The 15758-nt window shown below is 38.5% G+C and overlaps 1 protein-coding gene across 5 annotated transcripts in view; it reads left to right on the top strand.

Annotated features, from left to right (window-relative positions):
• Positions 1 to 3570: 3570 nt before the first annotated feature.
• Positions 3571 to 15758, top strand: part of LOC116713338 (methylated-DNA--protein-cysteine methyltransferase) — a 37435-nt gene continuing 25247 nt past the window's right edge. For 3 of the 5 annotated variants that reach the window (XM_032553480.1, XM_032553479.1, XM_032553476.1), the window contains exons 1-2: positions 3571 to 3669; positions 5892 to 6037. In XM_032553480.1, coding sequence (XP_032409371.1) covers positions 3652 to 3669; positions 5892 to 6037 — 164 coding nt within the window. In that variant the 5' untranslated portion in view covers positions 3571 to 3651. Of the gene's footprint in view, positions 3692 to 5891; positions 6038 to 15758 lie in introns of all 5 variants that reach the window. The other 2 variants (XM_032553477.1, XM_032553478.1) reach the window with 2 other exon arrangements.

Genomic DNA, 15758 nt, shown 5'->3' with positions numbered 1-15758 from the left:
CCAGAGAATCTTCCCCCAGATGACGTGATGAATAGGGAACACCGTTGGAATATGCATCAAAGTCGAGCTCATGATTTATGTAATAGCAGTCACTTGGACACTGATTAGCTGCTCTGTCAAGCGTGTAATACGAGAGGCACAACCCCTGGTTTATCAGTCATTTATCTGAAGTGCGTCCTGATATTATCACTGGATCCTAATGTCATCATTATGCCGCACAGCATGTGCGGGCCAGTGTGTCAGGGTGCCGGCGACACTGCCTGTCAGGAGTTCAAGCCTCTTCATTTGCAAAAATGCTCAGACATTCATAGCACTGTGTCAACAGTAAAATAGGAAAGACACACCATATCAGAGTCAGAGGGACAGAAGCACACAGGTGTACTAAATAAGTGGGCACTCGAGGGGTACGGAGAAATTTAGCCGGCGTCTTTGTGGGTATGGAGAAGCTTGCGCGACGATCAGGCTAATTCTTCTGAGAGGAGGGGAAATACAAGGAGCCAACATTAAAAGAACAAAACACAGAGTCTTTCAAGCGAATAAATAGCTTTTTAGCTTTTTCACATTTTATCATGTTATAAGAATAAACTTTAATTTATGTTTAGGGAAATTTATATGACACAGCAACACAAATTAGTTCATGATTGTGAAGTAGAAAGTAGTGAATGCAGATGCACTTATAGGACCCTTTAATCAGTGCAACAACTGACTTTCAAAAGCTGCAGAATTAATTCTAAACAGTATAAATATAGAAAATGGTTGTCTCAAGCCAAGTAGCTGGCAAAGCAAACATGGAGAAGACAGTCCAAAATTGAACTTAGCCTGCTTTCAAAATGCTATGTTTGCCATAGCATTTTATCACACTGAACATCCTATTCCAAAAGAGAAACATGGTGGTGGCACCATTATGCTGTGGAGATACTTTTTTCAGTAATGACATAAAAGCTGGTCAGAGATGATAAGAAGATGAATAGCCCTGTAAAAAGACATTGATATTCACAAAAGGTCTCTATCCTACTAAAAAAAATCTTAAGCTTTTTTGTAAAACAAAAGGGCAAAATTTTCAGTGTCTAGCTTTGCTAATCTGACTTACTTCAAAAGACGTGTAGCTGTTAAAACGACAAAAAACAACCCAAGCTGTATTAAACTGTTGCGAGGCATTGTAATAGGGTGCTGTTTTTATGGCTGGATCCTAGTTTGATTTAGTGAAACAGACATAACATTTATGTACCCTTGATATACACAACGAGAAGCCCCAAACCTCCTCGATGTGCAGTGTGAGGCCCAAAGAGCCATTTTTCCTGATTAAAATGCACACTCACACACACAAACCACTGCGTGAGAGGATAGTGGTTGTTCCGTCTGTCAGGACGTTCCCGCTCTCCAAGAGAATATCTGATATCATAAATGACTTCAACTCCTCCCACGCCAACATGAGAGAGAGACGCAGTGAACACAGGAAAAAGAGAGCAAAGCCACAGACAGGCAGCATTTTTGACTGAGCTGTGGCAATCATACGATACACAGGATGGACAAAACTGCTAATAAACAATTTCTGCCACAATGACGAAAAAAAAAAAGAAAAAGCTTAGGGTTGTTATTGTTGCAAACATCTGGGGCAGCACACTAAAAGGAAGCCGTGCAACATATAAGTCTATCAACGCCTCACACAAACAAAAATAGGGAGGGAAACTGAGCAGGAAAAGGAGCTCTTTGACTCCCAAACAAAAGATATCAAGCCCGGCTGCCAGCACAGACAGGGCACCACACCTTGGCAATGATAACACTCACAATCAAAGGAACAGTCGTCATCAATGGAGCCGTGTTTTTAAAGGATATCTAAAAAGATTAAAATATGTCTCATTATGGAAAACAATTGAGCCTTGAGGATTTTTTTATGTCACTCACACGCACCTCAGGCAGTTTTCTTCAATACATACGCACTAAAATATTTCCTGTTTTGATATACAACATCTAGCCTAATCAAAATCAATATAAATAACTTTACACACACAGTGCAAACTGTGCAAATAATCTCTGATGTGTTTGGTAATTTTATTTGGTATTCAAGAAAAATGTTAACAAAAGCAAAATATACATTTTTTAAAAAAAATATGACATCTTTAAACATATTTTAATTCAATGTATTAAAACAATCATAAAACATTTAAGAAAAAAAAACAAAAAACATTGACATAAGATAACAGTCTGGCAACTGAATCAAGTTTCTAAATGATTTCAAACAGTATGGCTCCAAAGATCCAGCAGAGGGGGCTGCTTACTGCAATCATATGCTGATTAATTGAGCTTGATTCTCCCCATGCTGTGAACATAAGTTGTCCCACACTGTAGGCTACATGTTGGTATGTGGGTAAAGGTTACAGAGCTTTATCAGAGTCACCTTTTACCACAGTTAGCCCTTCACATCATTTGTGATAAATGTTAAGAAAACATTGATTTTCTGATTATCCCTCATCAAGCCTATATCAAACTAGGTTATGTTCATTTTTATTAATTGTGCATGTTCCTCTAATTAGCTAATGAGAGACAAAAAGCAGGTTTAGAGTAGAAAAATGCAAATGACGCTTAGAAAATAGCACAAAAAAAGTAAATGGCAAGGCTGAGAATCATCCTTCATTGAAATGTCAGAGATAAATGGCTCAAATGTCACATCAATTAAAACGGGGGACAGTTAGTAGTTCATTAAAGAGAGAGCCATATTGCACCGTCGGGTACCGTTGCCAACCCTTACTATCTGGGGCAGACTGGCAGCGGGTCCAGATGGCACGGAAATCCTCACAGATTTCAAAATGGTCTCTGCAGGGGTGGCGTTTTCTCCCCCCGCTCCCATCCTCACCGCTGAGATGGGGTGTGGGCCACAGGCCCATACCGGCCTACACATTCCAAACGGAGGCATGCAGAGAGCTCAAGGCTCCACAGAAATAAAAATTAACGCGGCAGAGGAGAACAGACACTTAAAAATTATATGATTGATACCACACTCTTTTTTTTATAAGTGCTTTGTATTATCATGCATATCTTAATCAATACTGCTGCAGGCAGAATGAATCAAGTTTGTCTACTTTAGACAGCACAAAACTATAATAAAAGTATCAAATTGTGCTGTTTATAATAACATGGTGACTTTATTAGCTAATAATGCATAAGGGGTTATTGGTTATTTCTCTCACATAGACGTGGTTTATCCACAAACACTATGCCTAAATCCCTCACAGAGAAGCTATCACTAGAGATGCAGCACTGTATAAATGTCTTAGACATAAGCAGAGCGATAACTGTGTTTGATATTAATGCTAGAAATATGCATTATTATATTTTTTTCATGGTGTATGAACATCAAGCAAATCAAATACATAAATCACTACCATTACAAGTCTTTGGTTGACTGTGGAGCCCCTAAAGAACCCCAAATCCCAACTTGAGACCTATTAGAGGAGTCTTCTATCACATCTACAGAGCACAACTCCGTCCCTGGCAGGGGGTGGAGCGGTGACTTTGCACTGGCCAATTAGGGAACGAGAGCGGACTTTCCCGTGTTGTGATTGGATCGTTGGACCATGCTGGTAGAAGAAACAGGAAGTGTCATTTGTTTTTCACAGGAACGAAGATTGAACGTTGCCCAATAGTCGGAGTATGAAAAAGGCATCAGTTGTAAGCTACAAGACTAATTAATGTAACTAATTGAACTATAACCCCTTTTTTAAAAGTAAATTTAGCTCTGAAATTGCTTCTTGTACTAAACATGGTCTCTGTTCGGATTCGGTTAGAAACTTTACTTAATTTTTGGACATTTTAAGCTCGTAGTTAAATTGAAGGTGTGTTTATGAAAGTGTAGGGCAAATACTCACGTTCACAGATTACGGTAGATATCTTGCGTGCTTCGGCATAAATTGTGTGATTCATTTATTTGTTTTTAAACGGCACATGTTGCATTTCCACACCTGCGCAGTCACGGTGAGCTTTCTGCTCAATTAATCACGCAGGTTTGACCAGGAGCTAGTCTAATGAGAAACCAGTCAAATGATTGACGAGCATGAGGAGTCTGCCAGCCATTTTTTAACAACACAAGCTGCTTATTGTTTGTTGTTCCTCACCGTGAAAAGCTGGGTAAACATCAAACATCCGAGCAGTCACTAAGTAGACCGAGTGTTACTGCGCCGAAATACGGCAGCACCAACAACACGAAGGACATTATTTTTTAATCAGCGCAGGCGATTAGCAAAGACCATTATTGCCAAAGTCCATTATTCTATCTTGCGAGTCTATTTGCTAAATGGCAGACAGTGTGTCCAACGCTTATCCAAAGTGCACTGTACCATTGTTTGGCTCAGAAAATTTCTCGCCTTTATTGTCAGTTCAGGCAAACCCCTGATGAATACAGTGAGAGCTGCAAGAGTAGAAACAAGAAAGTTGAAGCAGACGCATTTGTGATCACATACCATGACAGATGTGCTGGTAGTGGTGCGCGTTTGTGTATTGGGTAGGGGGGTGGGAAGAGGTAATCTTAAAATAAAACAAACAGACCTTTAAACCTAAAAAAAAAAATACTAATCCGTGCAAAAAATTATATTGTTGTCTTTCAGTTAGTGTTTTTCTATTATCACCTGGTGGTTCACATAACAATAATAAAAAAACAGTCTCGAAATTGTTGAAGCTCACACTCTCAAAATCAGTCAATTGCTTGTGCTGCCTGACTAACAGTGCATAGCTTCCCAAAATTTTGTTTGCTGTCCCAAAAGACAAAGACTTTGAGAGACAAGTACGGTCGAGGTTGGAATCACAAACAAGATCTTTTTTTCCCAAGCTAAGAAAAAAAATAGTAGTGTTTAGAATAAGCACTTCGACTAAAAAGAATGTAAAAATAATTTCAACATATGAAAGCTGTTTTAGTATCATATCAAAAAACCCTGCTTCAGTTTGCCCTGCAAATATATTGCAGGGCAATTTTGTTTTATATACAAAAGTGTATATTTCTTTTGTTTATAAATCTATTATTTCATGCAATCAGTGCATTCATCAACATTAAGCAGTGGAACTGTGGTGAAGATATACATATTTGGGGTTTAATCATATTTTGAAGCATATATTTATGGTTTTTTGGTTCTACAGAAGATAATTAATTTAAGGTTTAATTTATTTTAAAAATCAAATGTATGTACAGCTTTGTTTTTTAAATGCTGAAAAGTTGAAAGTGAATAAGTATTTTTGTATCATTTCAACTTTTCACATCAAGGTTCTTGGAAGTAAAGGTTGCTTGCAGTCAATGTGACCTTTATTTATTATAACCCCCATCTCTCAAAATCACACATATAACATAGTCAATCATCTCTCAGTCCCTCAAAGTAAAAATAAAAAAGGAACTGCTGTCTGGTTATTGCCAGTATCCATCTCAGTCGTCAGAAAAGCTGCACGTTTTTGCTGTTGTTAAGGGCTGGAAACCAGAATCCCATTGGAGTTGCACCCTAAGGAACAAATTTAATGCTAGAAAAACATCCCGGCCATCAACCAAAAATGACGGATTGAAAATAATGTCGAGCTATCTTGGGAATCCCCCACCAGACAAGGGAACAGACTGCATTGTTTTTCTCATTTATGTGATATATAGAACAGAAAGAGAGGAAAAAATGGGCGATTTATTGGTTAGATAGGCGTATTCTATTCCATGCACAAAAGAAATATTTGAGAATAATGTGGGGATCAAGTCACATCATGACATTGTTGGAAGGCTAGGTGTTCAGATATGCAAGTCATCTTGTGTTGGTGGCATGCTTGGTTTTCAATAGATCACTCAATGCAAATTTTTCATGGAAAATTGTGAAAGTTGCCGCATGAATATGTCAATAAGCAGGGTGTAATTTGTTCTTCATCGTCAGGGCAGCGAGATGAAGAAGCAAAGGGAGAGCCGGTGCACTCAGAAGACCATCTCATTGCTGAGCCCCCTGGGGACGATCCAAGTCAGTGGATGTGAGAATGGTGTGCACACCATCCAGATCCTAATGGATGTCGCACCTGCTGAAAGGTACTGTACAACAGCCGGGCTGGTGACGTGATAAACAAAGGTGTGAAATTTACAGGCAGACAGAATCCACTCCTGTGATGGAGTGCCACCATTCCTCATTGGAAGCAGGGCATTTTTGTAGATCCCACAAGAAATATCCGGGAGAAAGTTGGGCAAATATGAGCAGGCACTAGAAATATGAGGGGCACTAGAATACTGTTGGGCTCGAAATTAGATTTCTGATGGCATGTGGTTGTGATTCTTCCTGCAGTATATTTGAAATTTCAGAAAAATAACTTGTTTATTACCCTCAAGGGAGTTGATTAGAAATGATGTCTGGGAGGTCAGCTAAGGCCACAGGGAGTGTGGACTGTTCTCTCCTGTTTCTTTATGTTTCATTCAAGTTGTATGCAGTAGTTTGGAGTGTCAACTGACACTCAGAAATGTATTATGTGGTTGCATTTCATGGCCTTCCCATCCCTCAAAATTGTCAGAATATAGACATTCTTACTGGAGCGACTGAAACTGATTAAAGTCAGCACTAATAGATACTTATTCCTTAGTTTTAAAGGTCCACGTCCTACATCTTAGATTAGTTTTGATTAGATTGAAATTAAATATCCATGTTTCACAGATTCACATTTGATAAACTTGAATGATTTGGGAAATTAAACCATTTCAAATGCATCCGGATAAGAAGTTATCCCTTTCAAAATGTCCGTTTAAATTCTAATTTATGGAAACCCATTAATGACCTTGTATATTACACCTCAACATGTGTTTCCTCCTTGACTGTCTGCTATTTCCCAAAATTCATCAAGCAGCAAAAACACTCCACTTGTTGTTAATGAGTTGAAGTGAGAAAATTAATAATATGGAATTTTGATTATGGAAGATGTCCTGTAACCATGCGCGGGCACCTTTCTCCGTCGACTTGCGAACGGGGTTTAATTTGTGCGTTCAGGTTCAGTAAGAATATGCAAATGAATTTAATGATTCGCATCACTAGATCATTTCTCAGTTTAATATCATTTGCGATGTCGGTCATAAGTGGGAGCGATCGCATCACTGTCTATATGTTCTCCAAGGTGTGAGCAAGAAATCGTTAGGAAAATGTTTAGATTTTATCTTGGCCAGTAGAATATGCTGTCAGTGTTGTAGGAGATGGCGAAGCAGAGCCACCTCAGATATGTTGAGTTACTCTATGTAAACAGGCTTTAAGGGAGGCGAGATAAAGTGACAAAATACCGGCTTATCTTCGCAACCGGCTTTCCATGTAGATCTCAGAAAAGCCTGGCTGTAGCTGTAATAGTTCAGATCAGGCATTTCCATTGATTTATTTATGACATACTAAACAAGGCTCTTCCCAGCTTTGGATGTGGTGTTGCACAGGCTTAGGAAGTCACTGTGATAAATGACCTCTAAGAACATATTTTGGATAAGAAAATAGATAACATCCATGCATAAAACAAAGAAAGACCTACAGTGCATTTATAGGTTTACAGAACCGTGTATGTCTTTTTTTTTTTGTTGTGTGTATGTGTGCATCTTGCCATGGCAGCTAAATCAACACCATGGTGGGTCTGAATCCCTTGCAGTGTCAGGTCAGATTTCTTCTACCAAACAGGAAAAGTGAGATACTTGTCCTGTTGCATAATTGGCTCTGTTAATTTAACAACTGTATCTGATTAAAGCAATCAAGTGGAGAGGCTACCACAGTAATAAAAAGACAATCAGGATCCCAATTTTATACCCTTGTGCTGCCATTTTGTTTGTACCTGTAAAAAACATTGTTCATACCATATACCTGAATTACTGAATGCCTTTTTAAAATTATTTTATTATTTTTATTTATGCTCTTGTTAAATTGTCATAAATATTAAGGATGTTGTAATGTGAAAGTATAATTAGGACAGATGGGACTTAATTACTTATTATTACTTATTATTTGTACTAGAGTTATCAAAATAATCAATATCTTCATATAATAAACATAGAAAACAATTCTTTAAGGATACCCAGATTCATCAAAAGCATTAGAGACACATTTCCAACTCCCAAAGTTGGAAATGAGCATGAACTGGTAACGTAGCAAATATGCTTGGAGAAGAGCCTTTTTGACTCTCATTAGCTGAAAAGGCAAACGTTGTTCTTAGGTATTTTGTGGCAGATGAACAGGAAAAGCCAAAGAATACCAACAAGCCATGACGCTTTGCTACAGAGCAGGAACTACACGAGCATCCTAAAGGCCAAAACTCTGATGTTGGAGAAAGATTTAAAAAGCTCAGTAATGCTCATGTATCTGCAACAATGAAGGAGTGAACATGCCTGATGGCATAACCTAAACATATAGATAATGATCTATATGCTTAAAATATTAGCAACATGCTGATAGCATGTAGTATGTTTTACATCAGATCGTGTCTCCCCATTGAGAAGTGTTTCCCACCACACAATGACTCCATCCTACCATGTGCATAGTTTTGTACCCAGTGGAGTGGCTGAGCAAAAAATAAAAGTCAAACCGACCAGTTTACGCCTGTCTGGTACTCCTTTGTTTCAGTTGTAAAAGAATTAGCAGCGAACCGGCTGAAAAAAAACAGCAAGCTTAAAGAAATGTTAGATCCAGACTGAACCAGATATTTTAAGTAAAAACTAATCAGAACTTGTGGCAACTAACTATGCCGAGAGAAATTGAACAAGGTTGTTGAATTATTATCTGATCCTTGGTTAGATTGAATGTACACATTCCATAAAACAAACGAACAAACAAAAACTTCTATTAAATATTATCTCTTCTTCTGTTTTTCGAAACCGGAAACTCACATTTTTAAGTGTTTATTTTCTAAGTAAATGCTGAATTACCTATTGCCTAATGGTTTTGTCCTAATTAATCCAATATTGGCTCTACATATAACTTATGTTTTGCTAGAAAGAATACAGCAACACCTCATACCAGAAAAGTAAGGTACAACATACTGAAAAAAAATGTTAGGTGCTGATCAGTTTGTCTCTTTGTATGACGCCCTTTTTTGGGCACGAATTGGAGCTGACCCCCGCAGGACATTTTATAACCACAATACTTGCTTTGAAAAGTATTGTGAATTGGAGTTCATTTTCTGTAACTCACTCTTAATCTGCTGTAAAGAAATGTGCAGTCAACTCACCCAAGGATCAAAACCAGAATAAATTAAAGTTAAAATATTCTCAAGATTTAAAATAGGCGCTGTTTTGAATTGGTGATGAGCCATACCAGCAACAACGGTAAACAAAGGAAAGCAAAAGGACAATTATAAAAGAGGAAAGATAATAAGATGATTTAAGGGTAATACTTTTAAGAATATTGTTTGGTGTTGGAGCAGCTTGAGCACAAACAAAAAAAGAAGCATTTCTGGCATTGATAGATAGATATTGATAAATGCCATTACACCTACCTAAACGCCCTTGAAGTATTGCTTACACACCGTGACCGTCAGCTCTTTATAATAGAAATGTCTCAAGCCCCTTTTGCTTCCTAACTGATCTAAGAAGCATTTCCTGAAATCAGCCTCCTCTGCCAGTCTAACGACAGCCCTGAAGGCGCCATCAGATGAACAAATTCATTACATCTCAACAACCCCTGTTGGGGCCTTAACACACCAGCCTTCCTTTTAACCATTTTTACCCCTTTTTACTTTTTAGCATTGCCTCGGCAGTCACAGAGGGGGAAAAAAAAGAAGAAAAAAAAACGGTTTGCATTTTGTTTACAGGAGATTACTGCTATCTGAAATATGATTCTTCTTGCCTCATTCACACAGAGCACAGACATGCAATACAGAGGAAATCATGGAGCACTTTTTTATTAGGGTGAAAAATGAAAAAAGGTCTGGACTCCTGCCCCGAGACATTTTGTGAGCATATTATTTTACAATGCTTTGATCAATTTGTCTGTCAAGCTGGCTGAGATGTGGGGGAGTGGGAAAAAAGCAATTTAGCTTGTGAGGTCCTCAATAGAAATGTACTACAGGAGCCGGTGTATGACATGTTGCATTAGAACCTGAGTAGCCTTTATTGCCTGATAATGTCGCAAGGCAATGCTGATATCAATCACCCTTTAACAGCCGTATGTGATGTGTTTTTATGAAAAGAAAAAAAATAAAGTATGAAGCATTTCTTGGAAAATAATTGATTTAATTCTGAGCTGGGGGAGTTCTTGTTTTAACAACATAAAAATGTTGAAAAAAAATACTGGCACAAAATGTGTTAGAAGCTAAAAATTGTTAAGAGCAAGCTCTTTGCATAAGCCTCTATAGAAAATTGTAATTAATTTTACACGGATAAACACTTCTCTCTCATTTGCATATAGATATAAACAATATATTTGTGCATGTGAATTCCCTGCACACTCAGGTCATGTGATCAGCCTAAAATCCTAAGTGGCTAAAACCAAAATTATCATTATACTTACCAGGCCATAAATCCCCACCATCAACCCCCCACTTTTTTCTCTGACACAAAGCCTTATAAATCTGTGTCTGATTTTTTGCACATTGCACATTGTTTTTAGTTAATGATTTTCATCTGTTTGTTGTTGCTGTGATAGCGGGGAAATGTACCATATGCTCCGGCAAAAGACAAATGATTAGCAAATGAAATTCTGGACAGCTGTCTGACTGAAAGCGTTTGGTTGATAGCATTCTGCTACCATAATTAGCTTAAGCTTTGGGTTAATTAACTTTCTACCTGGATATGCATAATAATAGCATTCTGTAGAAAGCCAAGGAGCTTTCCAGTATATCAGCTGCAAAGGCTTGCTTTTTTTTATTATTATTTTGCATTTCGGTGGCATATTTCAATTTCAAGAGACGATTTAGCTCGGGAGCATCGTCAAATATTGTAGATTTTACTCCCCAAGCCAGATAATTCTGAAACAATAGGAGTGCATTATGTGGCAGAAATGCCATTTCTGAATGCAATTAAAGCGGATGAAAGCAATCACAAATTTTTAAACGCCTTTGTCTAGCATGAGGCCTACTTAAAAAAAAAAATAACCATCAAGAGGAGAAAAGAGGCAGGAGAACCCCCAAGTCCTTCTATAAGAGGCCTTTGAGACTGAAGTGAAGTACAACAGTAATTAGTCTTTTGTATGAATTTGCTGGCCATGGTCATGATTAGTTAAGCATATGAGAGGACTGCAGGACTGCACTGTTCTTAAGGAGGAGGGTGTTAAAGTCTATTTATCACCAGTTATCCTCACAGCTTTCCATTATCACCGACAACACTGGATGGGGCCTGAGAACAACCTAATTGTTCTGAGGTGGAGTGTTTTTGTGTCAAACCCGTCACCCCAGTCGCATTGGCATTCATAAGCAGCCAGACATTTTCCATCTACCCGGCTCTAATACCCAAGCTGTCACAACAGCTTTTACACACTACCACTGCTGGTGTGAAATATCTGAGGTGATGCATTTATCGTTTTTCTCACACTCGTGTTGTGTTGTGAATCAATGTCCTGCTTTGCGCTGAATAGCGGTATGGTAAATGTGTTTCCCTGGTTGGGGTCTGTTTACATGATGTGCTCACACGTCGGGAAACCACAACTACAACTTATTTTCCACTACGGTTCCTTTCTGGATCTGTTCTATATAATTTGACCAATGGCTTTGCCAGACCAATTTTAGGATGTGCTGTGTCCTGGTAAACTTCCTAGATTTTAACCAAATGTCGCAAACAAGTCCCTAAGGTCCACTTTAAAAGATAACAAAGAAAGTCTGAGCTTTAAATGAAGGTTTAAAGGAATAAGCAAAGACTAAAGAATTGTATACAGTACTGTTTTTTGCAGTTGAGAAACCAGAGGTACCATAATTGTGAATATGTTAATATATATTGAGACTATTATGGCAATATCAGTTACAGTTGACCCATTTTTGTCAGATTTTTTCCTCCTCTTTTTAAATCTGCTTTTGCAATTTCCTCAGCAGTCTCTGTTAGCTTAAAAGTTTCTAGGGCAATAAAAATACACACAGGGTGTGGTCATTGAGGGAAGTTAGGGTCCATTCCCCTGGCCAAATACATTATTGATATACGCAGGGTCAATGAACGACAGTTGAACTCTAATAACTTACTGAGCTACAAGCCAAAGCATTCCTTTGCGATTGCAATATTGCACACATTGATATTGCGATGACAACAGTGATGTGATATATTGTGCAGCCCAAATATTAAATAAGAATAATATTCTAACAGTATGATCATCTTGTATTAAAAAAAAAAGTCTTGGAGCTCGTGGTTTAGACCAAAACTATATTTTGTGAAGCTGCTGTGTTTTTGCATGTGCATTGACACTTTTCTGAATTTGGAGTACATAGATAAAGCTAAAATACTAGAATACTACAACAGATATTTGATTTAAAAAAGTCTGTGGATATCACTAGACTCAAAATACATACACTGAGAAGGGTATGAATAATTTTTCAGCATGCCACCAGAGCTAATTTTACTCCAGTGCCAGTGGTGTTGTCTGACTTGCGATAACAAAGACAAGTGAGTGACTATGTGTTGAAAAATGGTGACAAACCTTTGGTTCATTCCATCTTTCTTTCTCCATCATCACATCAGCTTAACACATAAGCTTAATGTTCAATAAAAGGCAGACTTTAGTGATAGCCGGGAGTCCCCTCAGGTAAATTTATATGTAAAAGTAGCTGCTATATTTGGACATTTGGGTTATTATTTAAATTTTTATCTTGTACCAGTCTTTGTCTAGCACAGTCTTTCATTGTCTAAATACACTTTTGTGTGCTAAATAAACTGCTTACATTTGTAACTAAAATGCTTCGTCATACAAACTGCAAACTGCTGAAATATTGAATGAAATCATCAATAAAGCAGCGGGGAGACTTTTTGACGTACTCCCTTTAGAAAAGATATATGAATTATTCATTGTGTAATGATATTCAGATTATTTTTTTGTTCTATTTTTATGACCGCCTCAGAATATTGTTTTGCATGTTTTGAAGTGTAGTACTCAGCTGCGTATTCATTAAGGTGCTGCTCCCACTGGCCCTTGGACCCATCTGTGCTCTATGTTTGTGCCCCCGTCTCCTGGGATCCTCCCAATCAGGCTGCATGTGCCATTTCCTGTGTAAACCAACACCTGTGCAACACACTACCTGTAAACCGCCCCACGCAGACGAGACACTGACATTCGCTCTGATAAAATTCTGCAAATGTTGTGGTTTTCCAAAGCAGAACCTCCAGGGTGAACCCAGAAGCCAAATGAGAGTTGCCGCTCAGAACTAAAAGCAGCTCCTGCAGTTTTTGTTCCCCCTCCCTTTTCCCTGCTGTCGACCGTGAAGTTTCTCCAACATGAGGCAAGTTTGTTTTAGAACTTGATTGGATTCTGTATCTGCAACGCACAGAAGTGTATAGCGTGCGACATACCACGGCAATATGCAGAGAGATGATTCCGCTCTGACATCTTGGAGAGGAGTACGAGTCAATTATGCCCAAGTGTTGTTATTGCTTATCTTCCTGTGGCACCAAACAAGGATTTAGTCAAGGATTTAGGGGTGAGGGGGCGGCGGTGGGGATCATGGTAAGCGGTTCACAACAAAACACTCAAAACTCTTGGGAGCGGGCACTGATTTAAAAATAAATTACAGAAGACGAAGCGCTAACACTCAAGGGCCCTCAACAGTGCTGGCGTACACAGGTGAAGATTAGCCTCCTCCCTAATCAGAGGAACAAGGCAGTAATTTGCTCTGAACACAGACAGTAATTAGGACTTGGTGACACTGGATTCCCATAATGCCTTTGTGCTTGACGTGGTCAAATTTTGACAGAGGCTATCCATGCAGGGTCACTGTCCCCTCAGTCTCCTGGCCCTCTTCAGCTGAGTCTCTAAAAGGTCCCTGCAGTTACAGGGGATCCCTAATGTACTTTATGCCTCCCTCACTGGCTCCTTACCATTCGGGTAATTGGAATCTCTTACTGTGGCACTTGAGAATAGAGGCTAAAAACGCTATTTGAAACTGCTCAGTACTCTGTTGTAGATAAACATTGCAGCGTTGGGGTGTGGATACACTACATAATGGAGTAAGAGTTAAGGCTCTGGTAATACATGCCTTCACTGACTCCTGTGGCTAGCCAGCTGGGAGAAGACCTAATTGTTGTGTGCTTTGTTGCCTGCTCTGCAGTATTTCACCACCACCTTTATGTATTGGATTGAGCGTGCGGCCTCTTCCGTGGACATTTGCTAATAAGAGTTGCTGGATATCAGGAGAGCAGTTTATCTGGCCTAGTTGTTTTTATTTCGAAACAGCTGAGCACAAAATGTTCTCTCTTTCTCTCTCTCTCATAGCAGAATAGGAAGCCTTTCTTAAAGCTTACCAGTACTGAGATAGGCATCTGATCTCAAATGGTTGAACGCCCTGCATCGAGCAAGTGGCTTACAATTGTATCACACCCTCTTGCTCAGAGACCATCAGGATCTTGACATTCATAGAGACATGCTGTATTTTTTCTCCCTTTTTAGACAGTCATTTTAGGCTTTTTTCATGCTCTCTTGAGTCTTTGACGTCTCTGAGTTAAGTATCTGCAGCTATAAGGCTGAGGAAAAATATTGAACGGCTCTTGGCCTTTTCTATTTCATCCTCTGACCCGCCATGTTACCCATGATCGGTGAAGGAGAACTCTGGCAGGCTGTGTCAAAAGTGACAGCCGATCGAGTCGGGATGAGCGCCATCACGCTTCAGAGGATGGAGGCTTCACTTTGGAGTTTTTCCCCTTTTTTGTGCGATACACCATTACACCCTTCGCCAGATCCCTTTCAATTAGATCCTGTGGTTAACCTGTTTCATTCTTACGTCTGTAGCTGATAGAAAAAGTCTTACTGAAGTCTTGTGCAAGTGGACATACCAGATGTTTCAAGGAAAACTGACAATTTTAATGCCAAATATTCTTCTTTTTTTCTGCCTTTTTCTCATTGTTTCATTGATTGATGGAATAACCTTCAACATTACACAAATGCTCAATTCATTCTTTATATTAGAGTTGGAAAATAGGTGGAACTCCAGATGACTCCCACTTTACGCAACAATGATTTATGGTAATTGGAAATTGATTGTGACAGGAGCACAGTATTAGAAATTTTCTCAAATCGCTATCTCGTATCAGGGGAAATATTCTTTTTAGTGCAGCAGATCCTCTGCTAGTTTGGAATTAGTTTCTTATTTCCTTACCTGTGATTGAATAGAAAATGGCCAAAGGACACTAAAGAAGTATGATTTATGCAGTCAAAAGATAATGAAAGAGCAGTTCTACTTTAACCTGGTTTGTAATGTTTATTTCAACTGAAATGCAATTATTGAAGCTTTTTTTTAATCACAATCAAGCACAAGCTTGTTACCAATATCAAGGTACACCAAAAATATTAAACAGTTTCCAAACTGCTAAAGTTTTCTTTCATGCTAGTCTTTCTTGCATTATTCCTACATTTTGAAGTCATTTTAATGAGATGTCAGAAAATATACTGATGTTAACAATGTTTTCTTGGCATGCATGGTGCAGCATCACTCCACCCCCCATCACCTGTTGCTTTGCATTGCTTAATCTTGTAGCACTGTTTATGAAATCATCATAGTCTACAATTCCAAAGTGTTTTATTGCAATGGGATGTTAACATCTATAATTATTTATATTTAACCAATAAATATGAAATATGAAATGAGATAAATATCTTTTAAAAGTTATGCCTATCTCA

The sequence above is a fragment of the Xiphophorus hellerii genome, chromosome 22 (genome assembly GCF_003331165.1).
Source record: "Xiphophorus hellerii strain 12219 chromosome 22, Xiphophorus_hellerii-4.1, whole genome shotgun sequence".
NCBI lineage: Eukaryota > Metazoa > Chordata > Actinopteri > Cyprinodontiformes > Poeciliidae > Xiphophorus > Xiphophorus hellerii.
This window is presented reverse-complemented; position numbering and strand designations above follow the sequence as displayed.